Source organism: Mus musculus, chromosome 11 (assembly GCF_000001635.26).
Source record: "Mus musculus strain C57BL/6J chromosome 11, GRCm38.p6 C57BL/6J".
Lineage (NCBI taxonomy): Eukaryota > Metazoa > Chordata > Mammalia > Rodentia > Muridae > Mus > Mus musculus.
Genome location: NC_000077.6, coordinates 118,035,700 through 118,054,021, shown reverse-complemented (window position 1 = coordinate 118,054,021; position 18,322 = coordinate 118,035,700). Strand labels below are relative to the sequence as shown.

Here is an 18,322-nt window from a genome sequence, read left to right as displayed (position 1 = left end):
GCACACCACAGACACTCGTGATTGGGGTATCCAGCGAAGACAACATGGTAACCCGTGGGAGGAACGCAGGAGCAATGGGGCACGGCTGTAGCCAGGAGGGGGGTTCAGGTCATTCACCCCATCCTCCTGACTGCCCTTCTTGGATGGATAGGTAGGTAGATGAATAGATAGGTGGGGGATGGGTGGGTAGGTAGATGAATAGATAGGTGGGGGATGGGTGGGTAGGTAGATGAATAGATAGGTAGGTGGGGGATGGATGGGTAGGTAGATGAATAGATAGGTAGGTGGGGGATGGGTAGGTAGGTAGATGAATAGATAGGTAGGTGGGGGATGGGTGGGTAGGTAGATGAATAGATAGGTGGGGGATGGGTGGGTAGGTAGATGAATAGATAGGTGGGGGATGGGTGGGTAGGTAGATGAATAGATAGGTAGGTGGGGGATGGGTAGGTAGGTAGATGAATAGATAGGTAGGTGGGGGATGGGTGGGTAGGTAGATGAATAGATAGGTGGGGGATGGGTGGGTAGGTAGATGAATAGATAGGTAGGTGGGGGATGGGTGGGTAGGTAGATGAATAGATAGGTAGGTGGGGGATGGGTGGGTAGGTAGATGAATAGATAGGTAGGTGGGCAGATGGACGAGTGGGCAGATGAGTGGGTAGAGGATGGGTGGGTGGATGGGCGGGTAGGTAGATGAATAGATAGGTAGGTGGGGGATGGGTGGGTAGGTAGATGAATAGATAGGTAGGTAGGCGGATGGACAAGTGGGCAGATGAGTGGGTGAATGGATGAATGGGTAGATGGATGGGTAGAGGATGGGTGGGTGGATGGGCGGGTGTGTGGATGTGTGGGTGGGTGAATGGATGGATGAATAGATAGGTGGGTGGATGGGAGGGTGGAGGATGGGTGCATAGGTGGGTGGGTGGGTGGATGGATGGATATGTGCATGGATGTTTAGACAGGCCTACACTGAACTTTCCCCGTTTATCTCCCTTCTAGAATGTTACTGAGAAACAGAAAGCCTGTGAAACAGACCTGGCCAAGGCCGAGCCAGCGCTCTTGGCAGCACAAGAGGCCCTGGACACCCTGAACAAGGTGACACGGGAAGTGGAAAGAAAAGGGGCTGGGGTGGTCATGTGGTGTTCAGGGGTGACGGTCATGTGCTTGTCTCTGCAGAACAACCTGACCGAGCTGAAGTCCTTCGGATCCCCGCCAGACGCTGTGGTCAACGTCACAGCTGCTGTCATGATCCTGACAGCGCCTGGGGGCAAGATCCCCAAGGACAAGAGCTGGAAGGCTGCGAAGATCATGATGGGCAAGGTGGACACATTCCTGGACTCGCTGAAGAAGTTCGACAAGGAACACATCCCCGAGGCCTGCCTAAAGGCCTTCAAGTACGCGGTGGGGCGGGGCTCGGCTGCCTCTCCCCCTGGAGCTGCAGCAGGACGGTCAAGCAAAGGATGGCCTCAGTCCAGGGAGCCCTGTCACCTCTGTCCCCCACTGGAAGGGAGCTGGGACAGACAGACCTACAACTGCTCATTTAAACCACAGCTTCCCCCACATACAGCCAACAACCTGAACAGGGGACAACCAAGGGCCACAGGACCAGGGAGAGGTCAGCCCTTCCCAAAGAGCGGCTGGCCACACACCACACCACACACACACACACACACACACACACACACACACACACACACACACACGGCACACATGAACACAACGGCAAGGTTGCAGGGTTTTGGGTCCCATGTCTGCTCTGCCACAGGGCACAGCCACTTGGCGAGGAGGGACGCAGGAAGTTGACTGCACTTACCCCACACTGTCACCAGGGCAGGTGCGGGCTGTAGGGAAGCCCCAGGACACTGCTCTGAGGGTGAGGAAGCGCAGTCTGAGGTGAGGGACATCCGGAGCGGGCTCAGGGGTCCCCAGGCCTGTGAAGAGGCTGGGGCCGTGGGCTTCCCAGGCTCTTGGACACCCAGGCACTGCTGGAAGTCTCGGAAGAGCTGCGAACAGAATCTGGGACAGTGGGCTGGATCTAGCCCGTGGCCCGAGAGAAAAGGGGGAAGCTCCAGCTGGTCCAATGGGGAGAGTCATTGGCTTGATTATAAGCTTCGGCTTGGTTGCAGTCATGGCTAGGAGTGCAGAGAGGCCTTCTACAGAAGATTAGACAGCAGCGCTGTAGGCAAAGGTCGCCTCCATGGCTCCCCACGGCAAATCCCGATGGTAGGCCTGAGGTTAAATACTTTGGCAGGGAGGAATGTCCTGGAAGGAAAGTTTATGGGCTATGCCCTCCAGGCCTCTACATACCTCATCAGCATGGAGATCTGTCTTGAGCCTACATGACCACAGGTCACATCCTCTACTTGTGGAAGGGTTTGGGGTGTTGCCCTTATGTTGACTGATGGCCACAAATCTATGGGGGGCTGCGGCTAGTGACAGGGGCCTGGCTCTCAGGAGCAGGCAAAACTCCTACCATCCCTCAGGGTCTCCGGGGCTTCAAGCCTTAGCTCAACCTGGGACCATGCTACCTTTCAGTCCCACACAGGGTGTACCAGCGCATGTCACCATCATGCACATAGGCACGGGCTCACCACACCTTGAGTGTTCTCTAGGGTTCTGCCGTGTGTGATCCCGCCGTGAGGGCCTCTCTGGGGAATAGCACTGAAACTTGAGAAGGTATCTTGGGGACCCCCACTGACATTTGCCAGGTACCCCCATTTTTGTGAACGCTCCAGGATACGTGTCCTTGTCTCTTGCTCTCTGGTGACCCTACTTGCCCCTCTGGTGGCCCTTCTTCGGGTGCCACTTGTCCCTGGCTAGGAAAGAAGGCCACCCTGTGACCTCAGCATCTCCAACCGCCGTGTGTGAAGGAGACAGTTCAGACACTAAAACTATTTGGCTACCGTGGAATAATGTAAGGCGCAGAGAGAGTGTGGTGTAGGTGAGATGGCTCAGTAGGTAAGGTGCTTGATCCCACACCTGACCACATGAGTTCTGCCTCCAGGACTCACATGCTATCAAGGGAGAGAAAAGACTCTCTCAGCTTGTTCTCTATCCCCTGGGGACACTGAGGGAATACACACAAAGAACATGTGATGCCGTTTCAAAGCTGGGCATGGCGGTGCACACCTTTAATCCCAGAAGCAGGCAGATCTGAGTCTGAAGCCAGCCTGGTCTACAGAGAGGGTTCCATGATGGGAAGGACTACACAGGGAAATCCTGTCTCAACACACACACAAAGAATATACCCACACAAACACACTCACCACAAATATTAAAAAGAAAGAAGAGGGCTGGAGAGATGGCTCAGTGGTTAAGAGCACTGACTGCTCTTCCAGAGGTCCTGAGTTCAATTCCCAGCAACCACATGGTGGCTCACAACCATCTGTAATGGGATCCGATGCCCTCTTCTGGTGTGTCTGAAGGCAGTGACAGTGTACTCACATACATCAAAATAAATATAAATAAAAAGAAATAGTATCTCCCAGTGCTGCTGCCATTACCGTAACTAGGGTAGCCAAAGGTACAGAACCAGCTACAAGGCTCAGGGACCAGGGCGTGTGTCCTGCCATGGCTCTGCTCCGCACCAATGCTTTCCTTCCTCCCAGGCCGTACCAAGGCAACCCCACCTTTGACCCTGAGTTCATTCGCTCTAAGTCCACGGCCGCGGCAGGCCTGTGCTCCTGGTGTATCAACATTGTGCGCTTCTATGAGGTCTACTGCGACGTGGCGCCCAAGAGGCAGGCCCTGGAGGAAGCCAACGCCGAGCTGGCTGAGGCACAGGAGAAACTGTCCCGGATCAAAAACAAGATTGCAGTAAGTGCTTGCCTGCCAGCCGGGAGGCCCTGTGAGACGCCACTCCCTGCCAGTCAAGATTTCTACTTTAAAACGCATTGGCACATAGGAAAGCACCACAGAGCAAGCCAGGGGACTATGGGAGTGGGGGCGATGCTGGGCCTCGAGGCCCTGAACTTCTGGGAGCTGGGAACATCCCCCAACTTGTTGGTGTGTTTTTGTTTTTGTTTTTGTTTTTGTTTTCAGGAACTCAATGCCAACCTGAGCAACCTTACCTCGGCATTTGAAAAAGCAACAGCTGAGAAAATCAAGTGTCAGCAGGAGGCAGATGCCACCAATAGGGTGATCTCATTGGCTAACAGGTAGGCGGGCCCTCACCATGACCACGCCCCCAACAGGGTGATGTCACTGGCTAACAGGTAGCCGGCCACTCACCACGGCCACGCCTCCTGTTTCCCAGACCCCAAAGGGGCCAAACTCTCAGAAGGAAGCAGACTTCCCCGGAACCCAGGCCTGTCCAGAGTCACCTGCTCTCAGGCAGCATGTGTCCCAATGTCCTCAGGCAGTGATGTCTTTGTGGAGGAAGCGCCAGAATCCAACTCAGTAGAATTAGCGTCCAGGCCGTAACTATGCAGGGAGGAGCACAAAAAGCTGAAGTGGACAGTCTCTGCACACGCTGTCATTATTCACACTTGCCCCTCCGCCTCTGAGGAGAGCTTCCCCAAGGCTCACTCAGAGCCTCACCGGGGAAAGCATTGCCACTCCCGAGGGGCTAGGGCATTCATTAGTCAGTGGCACGGCTGTGAACATGTTAACACATGAAGCCAGGACTTTCCTAGCCCGTCCCCAGTAAGTAGGTGTTGATGTGTGTGGTCCGGAACCTGCTGTGCTCAGGAACAGGCACGATGTTTCTTCCAGACAGGCATTCTGGCTGTTTTACTATCACTTGGAGTCTGTGCACGCTAAAATTTGAGTGCTGTTGTCCCCTGCCATGGATTTGGATTGCAGGGTAATGCTGGTCCCAGGAATCAAATACAGCCCACGTCTGTGCTTTGCACACGGGCAGCCCCACTGCAAAGTGGTGTAAGAGAAATTGCTTTTATGCCCGTATCTAAACCGTTATCACACCCACATGTGCTCAGTGGAGAACCACCACCAAGCTGCCTTGTGGCTCCAAGCCCTGGAAACCCAGCATGGTTCTGCTGTTGTTGAGATGGTGTCTCATGTAGCCCAGGCTAGCCTCAAACTTCCTATGTATCAGAGAATGGCTGTGGACTTCTGATCCCCCTGCCTCCACTCCCCAAGCGCGGGTGTTACATAGGCAGGTATCACCATACTTGATTTACACAGTGCTGGGGATCGAACCCATGGCCTTGTGTGGGCTAGGCCACCTTCCCACTGACTGAGGCCCAACCACAGCTCTGTTGTTTTGGTCTTTGAGACAGTCTCACTATGGAGCCAAGGCTAGCCTTGAACTTGCAGTGATCCTCCTGACCCTTCTTCCTGAATGCTGGGATTACAGGTATGGTATGTGCCCACCACCCAGGGTCTCAGTGTGTATTTTATAACAAAATGCACCTGTACACCTGTACAGGCCTGCCACCCACAAGTCGCACACAGGGTTCACAGTCTCCATGGTGGGACAACACAGATCTGGAGTTTGGCTATACCACATTATGCTCCCAGCATATGACACATGCTTTTAGCCACCTGCCCAGGAACTCTTTGGATCCTTGAATGAAACACACACACACACACACACACACACACACACACACACACAAGCTTATTTTTGAAATGCCTTGGCTACTCAAAGGCTGGGCAGTTCTAAGCCTTCCTTGGCTAGCATACTTTTCCCTCCGGTACTCCTGGCTCAACACCATCTGAATCTACTTTTAATTTTGCTGTCCTGTTACCTTCTGTGAGGCCCACTGGTCTTTGCCACCCCAGATGCTCCTAGGCAGCCCTGCCGGGGGCCACTCCCCTTTCACCTACATTTTGGACGCTCTTCCTCTGCAGCTCTTCCTCTGATCCATCTCTCCCCCCACCCCCAGTCATGGCGAGTCTCTCTTCTCCCCCCTGTGACCTAGCCCTCAAAACTCTAAGGGTCCTGCCCTGTTTCCCTTTGCCCAGCCATTGGCTCCTGGCATCTTTATTGATCCATCAAAAATCAGTTGGGGACAAGGACCTTCAGGGTTTGGACACGCAGATCCCCAACTGAGTCAAAGCATTAGAACCAATTTCTGGATTCCAGTGGCAGAGTCCATTCTACGAACGCCTGTTTTCTTACTGTCTCCCAACCTTGGGGGCCGACAGCCGTTGATTTACTCTGTGGTCGGCATGATTCAGGTTCTCTGGGAAGGTCCCAGGCCACCTTAGCTTGTGGTACAGGTATAACCCAACCACCCATCTGAGAGAGGTGACCTCATCAGTTGAGAAAACCAGAGCCACCTCTGGGCCACTGGGAAGCAAGGCCGCCGGGTACGGCACCTACACGCAGTACTGACCAGGGTCAGCACTTTCAGACCCGCTGGGTACCAGTTAGGACTGGGTACCAGTCTTCCAGTTGGTGGCCAGCAGCCCCATGATGCTCCACTGTCCTACAAATGCCCCTGCCTGCCAGCTGAGCATGTCAGTGGATCACAGTGAAGGAACATAGGCACATGTGACCCGGCCAGGGGGTGGGGGCAGATGCAGCACCCCCAAGTGTACTCACACGTGCCATCTTTTGTTTCCTATAAATTCCCTCCAAAGCTTGGCTACTACTAAGCCACCAAGTCAGGCAAGCATTTGGTGACCCGGTACGGGTGCCAGGGCTCCCTGGGTCACCTTGCTGCCCACACAAGTCCACGTGACAGTTTGTCTGTCACGTTAGATGGGCCCACCAGCCAGCTCTCAGCCCTGTCCCTATGCTATCTAGCTCACCCAGGCACGCCCCCTGTTCCTTGTCCTCTGGCAGACTTGTGGGAGGACTGGCTTCAGAAAATGTACGCTGGGCTGAGTCGGTGGAGAACTTCAAGAGCCAGGGCGTTACCCTGTGTGGGGATGTGCTGCTCATCTCGGCCTTCGTCTCCTATGTGGGCTACTTCACCAAGAAGTACCGAAACGAGCTGATGGAGAAGTTCTGGATCCCTTACATCAATAAGTTAAAGGTAAGAGGCACTGCGGTGGCTATGACTCAGGGAGACATGAAGCCACACTGCCACACTGGGGCTCCGTCAGCCTTATTTGCTGGGATTGACGTCATCTATGGCACATCTAAAAGCTGCTCCTCCAAGCATCAGGAGGGAGGCCTCCTCCGCTAGCTGGATCGGCAGCTTACATGGCCAGGACCAACTTCAGGACCTGGACACAGAGTGAGCGGTGGGGACATGGCTCAGTCTGTAAACTGTACGTCTCGGAGACGGCAGGGCCTGAGTCTGGATCCCAACCCACCACTGGGTTAAAAAAAAGCCAGCCGTTTGCACCTGTAACCCCAGGCACTGGGGTACAAGGGGGAAGGCAGGTTTTCTGGCCATCCAGACTCACCAGGTGAGTGAGCTCTGGGTTCAATGAGAGTCCCTGTCTCACAGCAGAAGCCAGAGTGCACCTGGAGAGACGGCTCCACGGTTAAGAGCACTGGCTGCTCTTGCAGAGGACCTGGGTTTGGTTCCCAGCACCCACATGGACACCCATGACCACCCAATAACTCCAATTCCAGAAAATCTGATGCCCTCTTCTGTCCTCCAAGGGCACACGTGCACACAGACAAGCAGGCAAAGCACCCTACACATAAAGAAAATGAAATTAAGAAAAGAATAAGGCAGGGGGTTGGCAAAATGGCTTAGTGGGTAAGGCAAGTTGCTGCCAAGCTAAAAATCTAGGTCTGATCCCCAGGACACACGCACACACACACACACACACACACAGGGAGAGAGACAGAGACAGAGATAGAGACACAGATGGACAAACACAGAAAGGTTCCCTCCCTCGCAGGTCCCGATCCCCATCACAGAGGGCCTGGATCCCTTGACTCTGCTGACTGATGACGCAGACGTGGCCACCTGGAACAACCAGGGTCTGCCCAGCGACCGCATGTCCACAGAGAATGCCACCATCCTGTGCAACACAGAGCGCTGGCCGCTGATTGTGGATGCCCAGCTCCAAGGCATCAAGTGGATCAAAAACAAATACGGCAGTGATCTGCAGGCCATTCGCCTAGGGCAGAAGAGGTGAGGCTGCGCCGGGCGAGGAGGTGGGGAGGTGGTGGGGCTATCCGGGTGTCTGGGTACACGTGTGTCTCAGGCCCCGTGAGTGAGGTAGATGGCTGTGCCTTGGGCCTTCTGTGTTTATTAGACAGCTGGGGGTCCAGGGCACAGCCAGCACTGACCAGTGCTGTGTGTACGCATGTACCTACCCCTGAAGGTGAGAGTGTGGGGGCAGGCAGGAAGCAGCTCTCCCACACGTGTTGAGTCCTGAGCTGACTAGTGAATGCTGGCCCAGCAGCAAAGAATCAAGCCAGCCTTCTTTCTCCGCTCCACAGGGAAGGGCAACTAGACCTAGGCTCTTAGGCCGTTGTCCCACTGTGGGGCTCTAGGCTGGTCTCTAATCTTGTGTGGGATTTGCATTGTGCTCCCACAAGAGAAACAAGAGCCATCAGTGCCTGGAAGACAGGGGCTGCCAGACGGCTTCCTGGTGCCCTAGAGAACCCCTCCCACCCTTGCCTCCCACTGTCACCTAGGCTCCTACCCAAAGGCCCCAACCCCCAGCCTGTAAGCCCACAGATGACTGGAGAAGGAGAAATTGGTCCCAGGACACATCCTTCCACGGGGCTAGGGCTGCCTCTTGGGGCTTGCCTTGCTTCCCAGGGTCCCCAAGCCACGCCCTGTCTCCGTTCTGTGCCCAGCTACCTAGACATCATCGAGCAGGCCATCTCAGCAGGTGACACCTTACTCATCGAGAACATTGGTGAAACTGTAGACCCCGTGCTCGACCCACTGCTGGGCAGGAACACCATCAAAAAGGGGAGGTGAGAAAGCCATGCCCACCCCCACTCTAAATGAACCCCTCCCAGAGCAGCCCCAGCTAGGGGTCGGGCAGAGCAGTGAAGGGCCTCCCTTCACTAAATGCTGAGAAGGCGGAAGGGACCTAAGTGCTCCAGGGGACTAGAAAGGCCAGCTCCACCTCAGGACCCCATGTGGGGTCCATCATAGCACCTGACCTCTCTCTAGGCTTTTTGTTTGTTTTTGTTTTTCAAGACAGGGTTTCTCTGTATAGGCCTGGCTGTCCTGGAACTCACTTTGTAGACCAGGCTGGCCTTGAACTCTGCCTGCCTCTGCCTCCCAAGTTCTGGGATTAAAGGCATGTGCCACCACCACCCGGCTCTCCATGCATTTCAAAGTCTTGAGACTTATAGTTCTTTTTTAAAAATCCTTTACAACGCATATTCCCCATCTTGTCCCATCTTGTCCCACTCCCTATGAACTGCTTTTCCATCACACACACACACACACACACACACACACACACACACACACACATGTCTGTGCACCATGTTTGTGCCTAGTACCTGTAAAGGCCAGAAGAGGGCAAATAGGCCCCCTGGAACTGAAGTCACAGACATTTCTGAGCCACCCTGTGGATGCTGGGAACTGAACCCAGGTCCTCTGGAAAAACACAAGTGCTTTTAACTGCTGAGCCGCTTCTCCAGCCCTACTGTACGCCCTTTGTTTTAACGGCCCACTGAGTTTAATTAGGGCTGCTTGCTTGAGCACAGGTCATTAACTGGAGCATGGGCAGCTGAGCAGTGACCAAGACACTGAAGAAAATGACACCTCTTCCCACCCCCCCCCAAGCCCACCCTGTTCCCCGAGTAGCCATTAGCTGCCAACAGCTCTGGGGAGGGGTGTGGCCTCCCTTTTCAGTTTTTCAAAACATTTTTGCACGCAACTATTCACATGGTTTGTGGGTTTGTGTACACGTGCGTGCCACAGGACCGTAGGTCAAAGGTCAGCATATGGGTGTTGGTTGTCTTCTCCTACCATGTGAGTCCCAGGGACTGAATTCAGGGTGCCAAGCTTGGCAGAAAGCCCCTTTACCCACTGAGCCTTCTTTTGCCCCCCACTCCATTTTAAGTGTAAGGAACACTACAGTAAAGTGGCGTTTCAGTGGCTGTCAGCACATCTGCCGTGCTGTATAACCCCGACCTCTGTCTTGTCCCCAGTTTTAATCATCCCACAGGAAAGCCCCACACTGACTAAGCATGCTTCTGACTCTGTGGCTTTGCTGGCTGCAGACGCTGATGGCACATTGTTTCGTGTCTGGATCTTTGTATTTAGCCTCACATTAGCAGGGGTCCTCCACACCCACACCCTAGTATCTCTCAGTACGACGGACGTTCCTTTTTTCACCTGAGTAACCTTCCGTTGCCTGGACCTTCCAGTGACTAGACCTACCTCGTTTAGTTGTTTTTATAATACAGAGGGAGTAAATCAACTTTTAGAGCAGATAGGAGCCACCTGCCGGAGCTGGGGCTACACAGAAGCCCAGGACCAGGGTGATGTTCCGTATAAACATCCTGATGTCTTGGACTCTGACAAACCCCCCCTCCCCCCATGAATGCTGATTCTCAAGACTGAAGGGGGTTGGAGGTCAGGGGAGAGAGGTGAACTCAACCAGGACAGAAGGGGATTGGAGCCTGGGAGGAGTGGCCCACAGGCAGCTGCAGGGCTGCTTGGCAGATGGCCATCATCGGCACACACTGGTGCTTGGCACCGACGGTAGGAGGAGCTGGAGCTAGCAGTGCCTCCATCCAGGCACGTGAACGCCCCTGGGCAGACAAAGTAGCCACCAGAGGAAAGGACAGGCACGGCCTCCGGGGGGGGCCACTTGCTCTCCCCATCCCACCCCCCAGAGCTCTTTGTCAGTCAAGGAGGTTACAGGAGGCAGGCATGGGTGAACCACCAAGCTGGGCTGCAGTGGCCCTGTGGCTAAGCTTTGCCCGCCTCTCCTCCTCACCCGCCAGGTTCATTAAGATCGGCGACAAGGAGGTGGAGTACCACCCCAGTTTCCGCCTGATCCTACACACCAAGTACTTCAACCCGCACTACAAGCCCGAGATGCAGGCCCAGTGCACGCTCATCAACTTCCTGGTCACCAGAGACGGGCTGGAGGACCAGCTCCTGGCCGCTGTGGTGGCCAAAGAGCGTCCGGATCTGGAACAACTCAAGGTGACTGCCTCTGACAGACACAAGAAATGGGCCAGGTGGGACCTCAGCCAAGGACACCAGTCCTTCCTCCTGCCCCAAACTCAGTTCTAAACCAGCAGCCCTTACATTTATGCCAGGGGCTCAGTGCCCTCAGATGGCCCAGAAGATCAAAGATGGTCCCCAGAGCGGCTTTATGCCTGGCTGGCTGGGACTCTGTAGCAGAGCCTTTGTCTAGCACATTAAAACTCTTGTTTCAACCCTTGGCAGCACAAAAAAACATAGGGTTCTGGGCTGAGGACATAGCTCACACAATAATATGCTTGAGGCATAGTCTGAGGACTGAGTGTGACCCCTCACCCCTGAACCCAGAAAAGGCTGTCATGTACTTGCAGTCCCAGGGTTGGGGCGCTCAAGCTGTGGACTCAGGAGGGCCTCTGGGACTTGCCGGCCAGACAGTCTAGCCTAATGAGTGAACAAGGCGAACTGAGTCTGATGCTCTGCCCTTCGCACATAGACATGCACACATGCATGGCTGCAAGCATGAACACACATGCACACACAAAGTGTGGCCAACTGTACCGGCCACTTCCTCAGCTCTGCCTCAGTCACACACACAATGGCTCTCAGTCTCCACAGCATGAGGCCTGGCAGCCTGGCGTGGAGGTTGGCACCACCGTGGGCACCCTACATGCTGGGTGTCATTTCTCCTGCTGCAGGGCTGACCTGGCAGCAGAGGTTAGACTGGGGCCCAGCTGACTGTTGCTCTGGTCCCTGGGGGCCCCCCACTGCTCCTTGTAGGCAAACCTCACCAAATCTCAGAATGAGTTCAAGATTGTGCTAAAGGAGCTAGAAGATTCTCTGCTGGCTCGGCTATCCGCTGCGTCGGGGAACTTTCTGGGAGATACTGCCTTGGTGGAAAACCTGGAGACCACCAAGCACACAGCCAATGAAATTGAGGAGAAGGTAGGCCCGTCCCCATAGGGACACACAGAAGGCTTGACAGCCAGCTGCACGAGTACACCAGGGTGCCTGTGACAGTTTTTGTGAGTTTCAACAAAGTCATAATGAGGAATTAAGTAGTTCAGGTTGTCCCATGGGTATGTCTGTGGGGGACAATCTTGATTGTTAAATGATGTGGGAAGACCCACCCCACTGTGGGTGGCACCATTCCCTAGGCAGGCAGTCCCAGAGAGTATGAATAAGAAGGAGGCTGGCTGAGTTGCTCTTAATTTTGGATGTGATACTCCTAAGCTCTGCCTTGACTTCCCCACAATAGGCTGTCACCTGGAACTGTTAGCCAATCCAACCCCTTCCTCTGGCCAAGTCACTTTGCCACATTTTATTACAGCAACAGACAGAGGGAGCTAGCATCCTGCTACCTGAAAGGCCTTCTAGGGAACTTGGGAGGAATGAAGGCCTGGGACAGAGTGGGGTCTTGATGTGAGTGGCTTGTCTCCCTGGTGGTTCCCTCCAAGCCCCCTTTGTCTGTCTCGAGGTCCAAGAGGCCAAAATCACAGAAGTAAAGATCAATGAGGCACGAGAGAACTACCGCCCAGCCGCAGAAAGGGCCTCCCTTCTCTACTTTATCCTGAACGACCTCAACAAGATCAACCCCATCTACCAGTTCTCGCTCAAGGTCAGACACACACAGACACACACAGACACACACACACAGACACACACACAGGGCACAAGGCCAGGGGTCCGAGTCCGTAGGTCTCGACTACACATCAGGGAGCACAGGAGACGGCAGGAGCCAGAGGGTGGTGCTGTGGGAGTGGGTCTCTCCGCCCTACCTTTCCCCCAGCACCCCAGTCAGAATTAACCAGAGGCTACTGGGGATGGGGTTGCAGCTGCAGCATCCCCATGTTCACACTGGCCGTTCCCCAGGCCTTCAACGTGGTGTTTGAGAAAGCCATCCAGAAGACGGCGCCAGCCGACGAGGTGAAGCAGCGCGTGATAAATCTGACGGACGAGATCACCTACTCTGTGTACATGTACACGGCACGCGGGCTCTTCGAGCGGGACAAGCTCATCTTCTTGGCTCAAGTCACCTTCCAGGTACCCAAACAGCAGCCTGTACACCTGCACTGGCGACCCCTCCCCCCAGTTTGTGTTGGGGGCACAGACTCGCAGGACCCCTAAGCAGGTCTGCTGAATACACACTAGCTCAACACTGCTAGGCAGCCTGCGAGGACTCGTGTGCCCATGCGCCCGTGGGCCGACACTCCGGCTGAAGTACTGGAAGGCCCGCATTCTGGTCAGTTGGCTAAATGGCCAGCCTCAGCTGGGACATTGTGACGTGAGCGCAGAGACAAGGCGGTTAGGAGGCTGAGCCAGGAGGAACACTGAACCCAGGAGGCCAACATCAGATAGCTAGGCCCTCCTGGGAAGGAAAGGGGGGACAGATAGACAGATGGACAATGGCCTCAGTCCCTTTTGAAAGGACTACCCAAGGTGACAGAGTTATGTGGCCTGGTTCTGGAGACTGGAAGGACCAAGGTCTAACGACATCTGGTACCGGACATCCTGCCGCCATGAGAGAGGAGGATGGGATGGACTCCCGTTGACAAACCATCTCTTCCCCAGCAACCACTGACCTGGGGACCAGGATCCCAGGATAGGCCAGTCAGAATGGTGCACCCTTACATTCCAGCACCTAGGAGGCAGGAGCAGGCTGAGCTCTGTGAGTTCACGGCTATATGATCTCCAGGTCAGCCAGGGCTACATCGGGGCACGGTGTCTCACTACACGCCCACGCCCAAAGATCCCAATGCAGGCTGCTTGTGGGAGACATCTCACGGCCACCTACAATACATATTGGTGCAGCCTGCAACCTCCTTAGTAGACAGGGGTTGGTAGGAATGTTCTGGAACTAAATTGTGGCTGCAAACCCTTGTGGGTGTACCGATGACACTGGGCTGTGTGCTGTAGTGTAAGGCGTGTTTTACGTTTGTTTCACCCTGATTTAAAAACACAAAACCAAAAGGCACTTGCCCCGCCCCGCCCCGCCCCCAGGTCCTTTCCATGAAGAAGGAGCTGAATCCGGTGGAACTAGACTTTCTCTTGCGGTTCCCCTTCAAGGCAGGCGTGGTGTCACCTGTGGACTTCCTGCAGCACCAGAGCTGGGGCGGGATCAAGGTGCGTCCTCACACTCAGTACCGAACCCCTTCCAACCAGTGCTGGGGATGCCTGCACCCCATTACGGGTAGAAGCCAGGATGACTGCAGCGCACAGGCAGCCCTGCACCTGCGTTGCTGGAGCATCACTGATCTCCACTGACCTGCTCAAGTCCAGAGGAGTCTCCTCCACAGGGACCTGCAGCCAGTCTCAGGCTGCCCTGTGCCAGCGTCCCTCAGCCTTACCCTGTTCCAAGTCTGGTCACTCCTCAGGTTCCCAGATTCATTGTCAAGAGCCCTCAGGTCCCAGGTCTCAAGTTGTAATCCAAATTGACCAGAGGAAGGCAGGGGGCCCAGGCGAGATACGCTGCTGGATATTTAATCACCTGTGAACCCCAAGATTGTGTTAGTTACTGAAAAAACCTGTTTCTAGTTGTGGTGTGGCTCAGTCCTTACACACCTTTAATCCCAAACAATGAAGTGTGTAGAAGGAAGCACCCATGTTTGAAAGTGATGTCTAATTGAGTGGCAGACAAAGTGACAAATCAGAGAAAAATTGACAGAACAGGAATGTGCCCACAAGAAGGGAGAGGGATTAGTGTAGAGAGAGAGAGAAAGAGAGAAAGAGAGAAGGAGAGAGAGAGAGAGGGGAGAGAGGGGAGAGGAGAGGAGAGAGGAGAGGGGAGGGGAAGAAGGGGAGAGGGGAGGGCAGAGGAGGGGAGAGGGGAAGGTAGAGGGGAGGGGAGAGGGGAGGAAGAGGAGAAGAGGAAGAGGAGGGGAAGAGAGGAAGAGGAGGGGAAGAGAGGAAGAGGAGGGGAAGAGGAGAGGAAAAGGAGAGGAAGAGGAAGAGGAGAGGAAGAGAAGAGGAGAAAGAGAAAGAGAGAGAAAGAAGAAAGAAAAAGAGAGAAGAGAAAGAGAAAGGAGGAGGAGGCAGCAGTTTTACTTGGAGAGTTGTACAGAGACAGACAGGTTGAAGAGAGAACAAGCCAGACACAGGGAAGACAGAATGAACCATCGAAGGAGAAGAAACCAGAAGACTGGAACAGATTGCCATAGTTAGTATGAGGCCAAGCAGAGCATTTCAAGAGAAGCAGTGAGAGAGAAGCCAGATTGACTCAGGCAGCTTGGAGAGGAGTTTAATTGTGCTGTGTTGACCAGCCAGCCAGAGTTCAGAAAGAGCCAGAAAGGGTGAGCTTTTTCAGCAGTCTCAGAGGCTGAAAACATTCTAGGCCTAGATAAGATTGTACAGAAGCTAGAAGCTTCCAGGGCTAGGCTAAGGTTAGCAGATAGATGCAGTGAACCTTCGAGACAACAATTACATCAGGTAAATAGAAGCTACTTTTACAGAGCTATCCCTGACAACACCCTCCTTGGAGAGGGGCTGACATGAGTCCCCAGGCCACATGCCCCAGAAGCTTGGCCTGCAGTCGATGGGAAGGATAGACAGGGTGATCTTAGTGACAGGTCACTCTGTCACCCTCCCCAGCGCCCACTAAGGGCCATCTGGGGAAGGTGCCCAGTGACTCGGGGTGTGCACGTGGTCACTGCTCTGCCCACATCTGCTTTCCACATCTGCCTTAGGCCCTGTCGGAGATGGATGAGTTCAAGAACTTGGACAGTGACATTGAGGGCTCGGCCAAGAGGTGGAAAAAGCTGGTGGAGTCGGAAGCGCCCGAGAAAGAGATCTTCCCCAAAGAATGGAAGAACAAGACCGCCCTGCAGAAGCTGTGCATGGTGCGCTGCATGAGGCCGGACCGCATGACCTATGCTGTCAAGTGAGCAGGCCTCAGCCCCACCCACCCCCACCCTACCCAGGAGGGCAGGAGTCCCTAGTCCAGGCATCCCAGAAACATGACCGGCTTAGGCTTAATTCCTCTAATACCTCAAAGGACAGAGCTAAGTGGGGCCCGTTTGCTAGCACAGCCATCGGGTGGTGGACTCAGACCTTGAGATCTAAGTCCCTTTTTTACATTGTAGATGTGGTCCCCAGCAGCCCTGGCTCACCCTAAACTCGAACTCATTACGTAGCCAAGGACCCTAGACTTCTGTTCCTCCTGTGTCTGCCTCCAGGGTGCTAGATCTACATGCATGCTCTAGATTTACATGCGTGCATTAGATCTACATGCGTGCATGGCCATGCCCAGGCTGAAGCCCAGGCCTTGCGCATGCTTGGCAATTATTGGCTGAACCTTTACCAACCGTGCCTCAGCCCCGATCCTGGATGCTTGCAGACGCTCAGGGTGTGATGAGCAGGACCTCTGGCCCTCCTGGCCTGTATAGAGGGATGCTCTGAACATGGCATGGTGAAGCAGAGTTTCCCACATTAGGCTCTAAGATTGAAAGCAAAATCCTCCCTTGTCATATATACGGGGTTTCTTACATTTGGGGGAGGAAAAAGAAGGGCACAGGAGAACCCTCTACGCCTAAAGTTAGTGTCAGTTAGGTGCCAATCACAAATGAAGAGTTGTAATTTTAAGACCGAGTCCTCCCATGTGTGGTGGGGGTGGGGTGGGGTGGAGCTTAGCACAGAGGAAGATTCTAGAGCCCAGGCGCAGAGGCAAGGGGCTGGCTTCTGTCCATTCCATCTTTCCATGCAGCCTACACATAAGCCAGGTTTTCTCAAAGCCACTCACATCCCCACAGAAACCCCCTCGGACAAAGATGGGCCCTGACACAAGTGGCCTCGCTCTCCGAGGACTTTTTCTGTTTGTTTTCCTCAGATGGAAAGGGACAAGGCCAGGGTCGGTTGGGGACCGAGAAAGGAATAAACATCCATAGAGCTGAGCTGGGGGGGGGGGGGGGAGTGGGAGGAGGATCCTGAATTAGTGAGGGAGGGGCGTTGGGCAAGCAAAGGTGCCTGACTACCTCGGAGGGGCAGTAAACCCTCAAAGCTGGGTTGGAAAGCTGGAGCCTAGCTGCTCTGGGGTAGCCGCTCTAGGGTAGCCTTCTGGGTGGAGCTTGCTCCTCCCCTCATCGCCCCACATGGACCCTAGAGGCCTCTCAGATCAAGGGCAGCATCCTTCATTCCATTCCCTGAGCCTCCGGGATGGAAGGAGGAGCAATTCCCTGGGTGCCCAGCACAGATGAAGGCAAGGTGGGTATTCGGCTTTCCTGGTAGAGCGCTTACCTAGCGTGCACAAAGCTCTGGGTTCAGTCCCCAGCATGGTGTGGTGACACACAGGAACCTGAAATCCCATCACTTGAAAAGCTGAGGTAGGAGGGGTTCATAGCTGCATGGCAAATACCAAGTCAGCCTAGGCTACTAGACTACCCCAGACCGCCTCTCAAAACAGTAATTAATTAGTTAAAATTTGAAAGGCAAGATGCCACTTCCCTCAAGGAAGTCCACCCAGAATGGTCCACCTACCTGGGCTGAAGTCACCCACATATGCCCAAGCAGGGCCCAGCTGCCTGTGGTCCCACAGAGCCTGTGTTCCCCTCAGGAATTTTGTGGAAGAGAAGATGGGCAGTAAGTTCGTTGAAGGCCGGAGCGTGGAGTTCTCCAAGTCCTACAAAGAGAGCAGCCCTTCCACACCAATCTTCTTCATCCTTTCCCCCGGGGTTGACCCCCTCAAAGACGTGGAGGCCCTCGGTAGGCAGAAATGGGCCCCATGGAAAGACAATTCAAAACCACACAGAGGGACCCGGGACTCCCTAGAGATCAAGGTCAAAACCAGCAACTAGCAAGGGGATGCTGGGGTGGAGAAACAAGCCTGGCAGTGGGAAGGGGGTGCGGGGGGACGGGGTAGAGGGGAAGACATGCCATACTCAGAGCCACCACGGCACCTTCCAGTCCAAGGCTGGGTCTGTCCCTAAAGGCTTAATAGTCAGGTCCACCACCAAGCCTCTGTGCTGGCTACGTTTATGTCAAATTGACACAAGCTGAAGTCATTTGGGAAGAGAGAACCTCAATTGGGAAAGTGTCCCCAGCCAGTGGTGGCGCACACCTTTAATCCCAGCACTCAGGAGGCAGAGGCAGGTGGATTTCTGAGTTTGAGGCCAGCCTGGTCTACAAAATGAGTTCCAGGACAGCCAGGGCTATACAAAGAAACCCTGTCTCAAAAAACTAGATAGATAGATAGATAGATAGATAGATAGATAGATAGATAGATAGATAGATAGATAGATAGATAGATAGATAGATAGATAGATAGATAGATAGATAGATAGTGCCCCCACCAGACCAGCACGTGGATAAGCTGTTGTAGCATTTTCTTGGTTGGT

At 54.3% G+C, this 18,322-nt stretch overlaps 1 protein-coding gene across 4 annotated transcripts in view; it reads left to right on the top strand.

Moving 5' to 3' along the window:
- The window catches only part of Dnah17 (dynein, axonemal, heavy chain 17), a 108,997-nt gene that overhangs the window by 76,698 nt on the left and 13,977 nt on the right, over window positions 1-18,322 (top strand). For 3 of the 4 annotated variants that reach the window (NM_001167746.1, XM_006534150.4, XM_006534151.4), the window contains 14 exons: window positions 997-1,092; window positions 1,174-1,391; window positions 3,606-3,813; window positions 4,039-4,154; window positions 6,752-6,944; window positions 7,768-8,003; window positions 8,678-8,800; window positions 10,796-11,000; window positions 11,778-11,942; window positions 12,475-12,615; window positions 12,870-13,040; window positions 13,998-14,120; window positions 15,680-15,873; window positions 17,542-17,690. In NM_001167746.1, coding sequence (NP_001161218.1) covers window positions 997-1,092; window positions 1,174-1,391; window positions 3,606-3,813; window positions 4,039-4,154; window positions 6,752-6,944; window positions 7,768-8,003; window positions 8,678-8,800; window positions 10,796-11,000; window positions 11,778-11,942; window positions 12,475-12,615; window positions 12,870-13,040; window positions 13,998-14,120; window positions 15,680-15,873; window positions 17,542-17,690 — 2,338 coding nt within the window. The remainder of the gene's footprint in view (window positions 1-996; window positions 1,093-1,173; window positions 1,392-3,605; window positions 3,814-4,038; window positions 4,155-6,751; window positions 6,945-7,767; window positions 8,004-8,677; window positions 8,801-10,795; window positions 11,001-11,777; window positions 11,943-12,474; window positions 12,616-12,869; window positions 13,041-13,997; window positions 14,121-15,679; window positions 15,874-17,541; window positions 17,691-18,322) is intronic. The other variant, XR_388524.4, reaches the window with a different exon arrangement.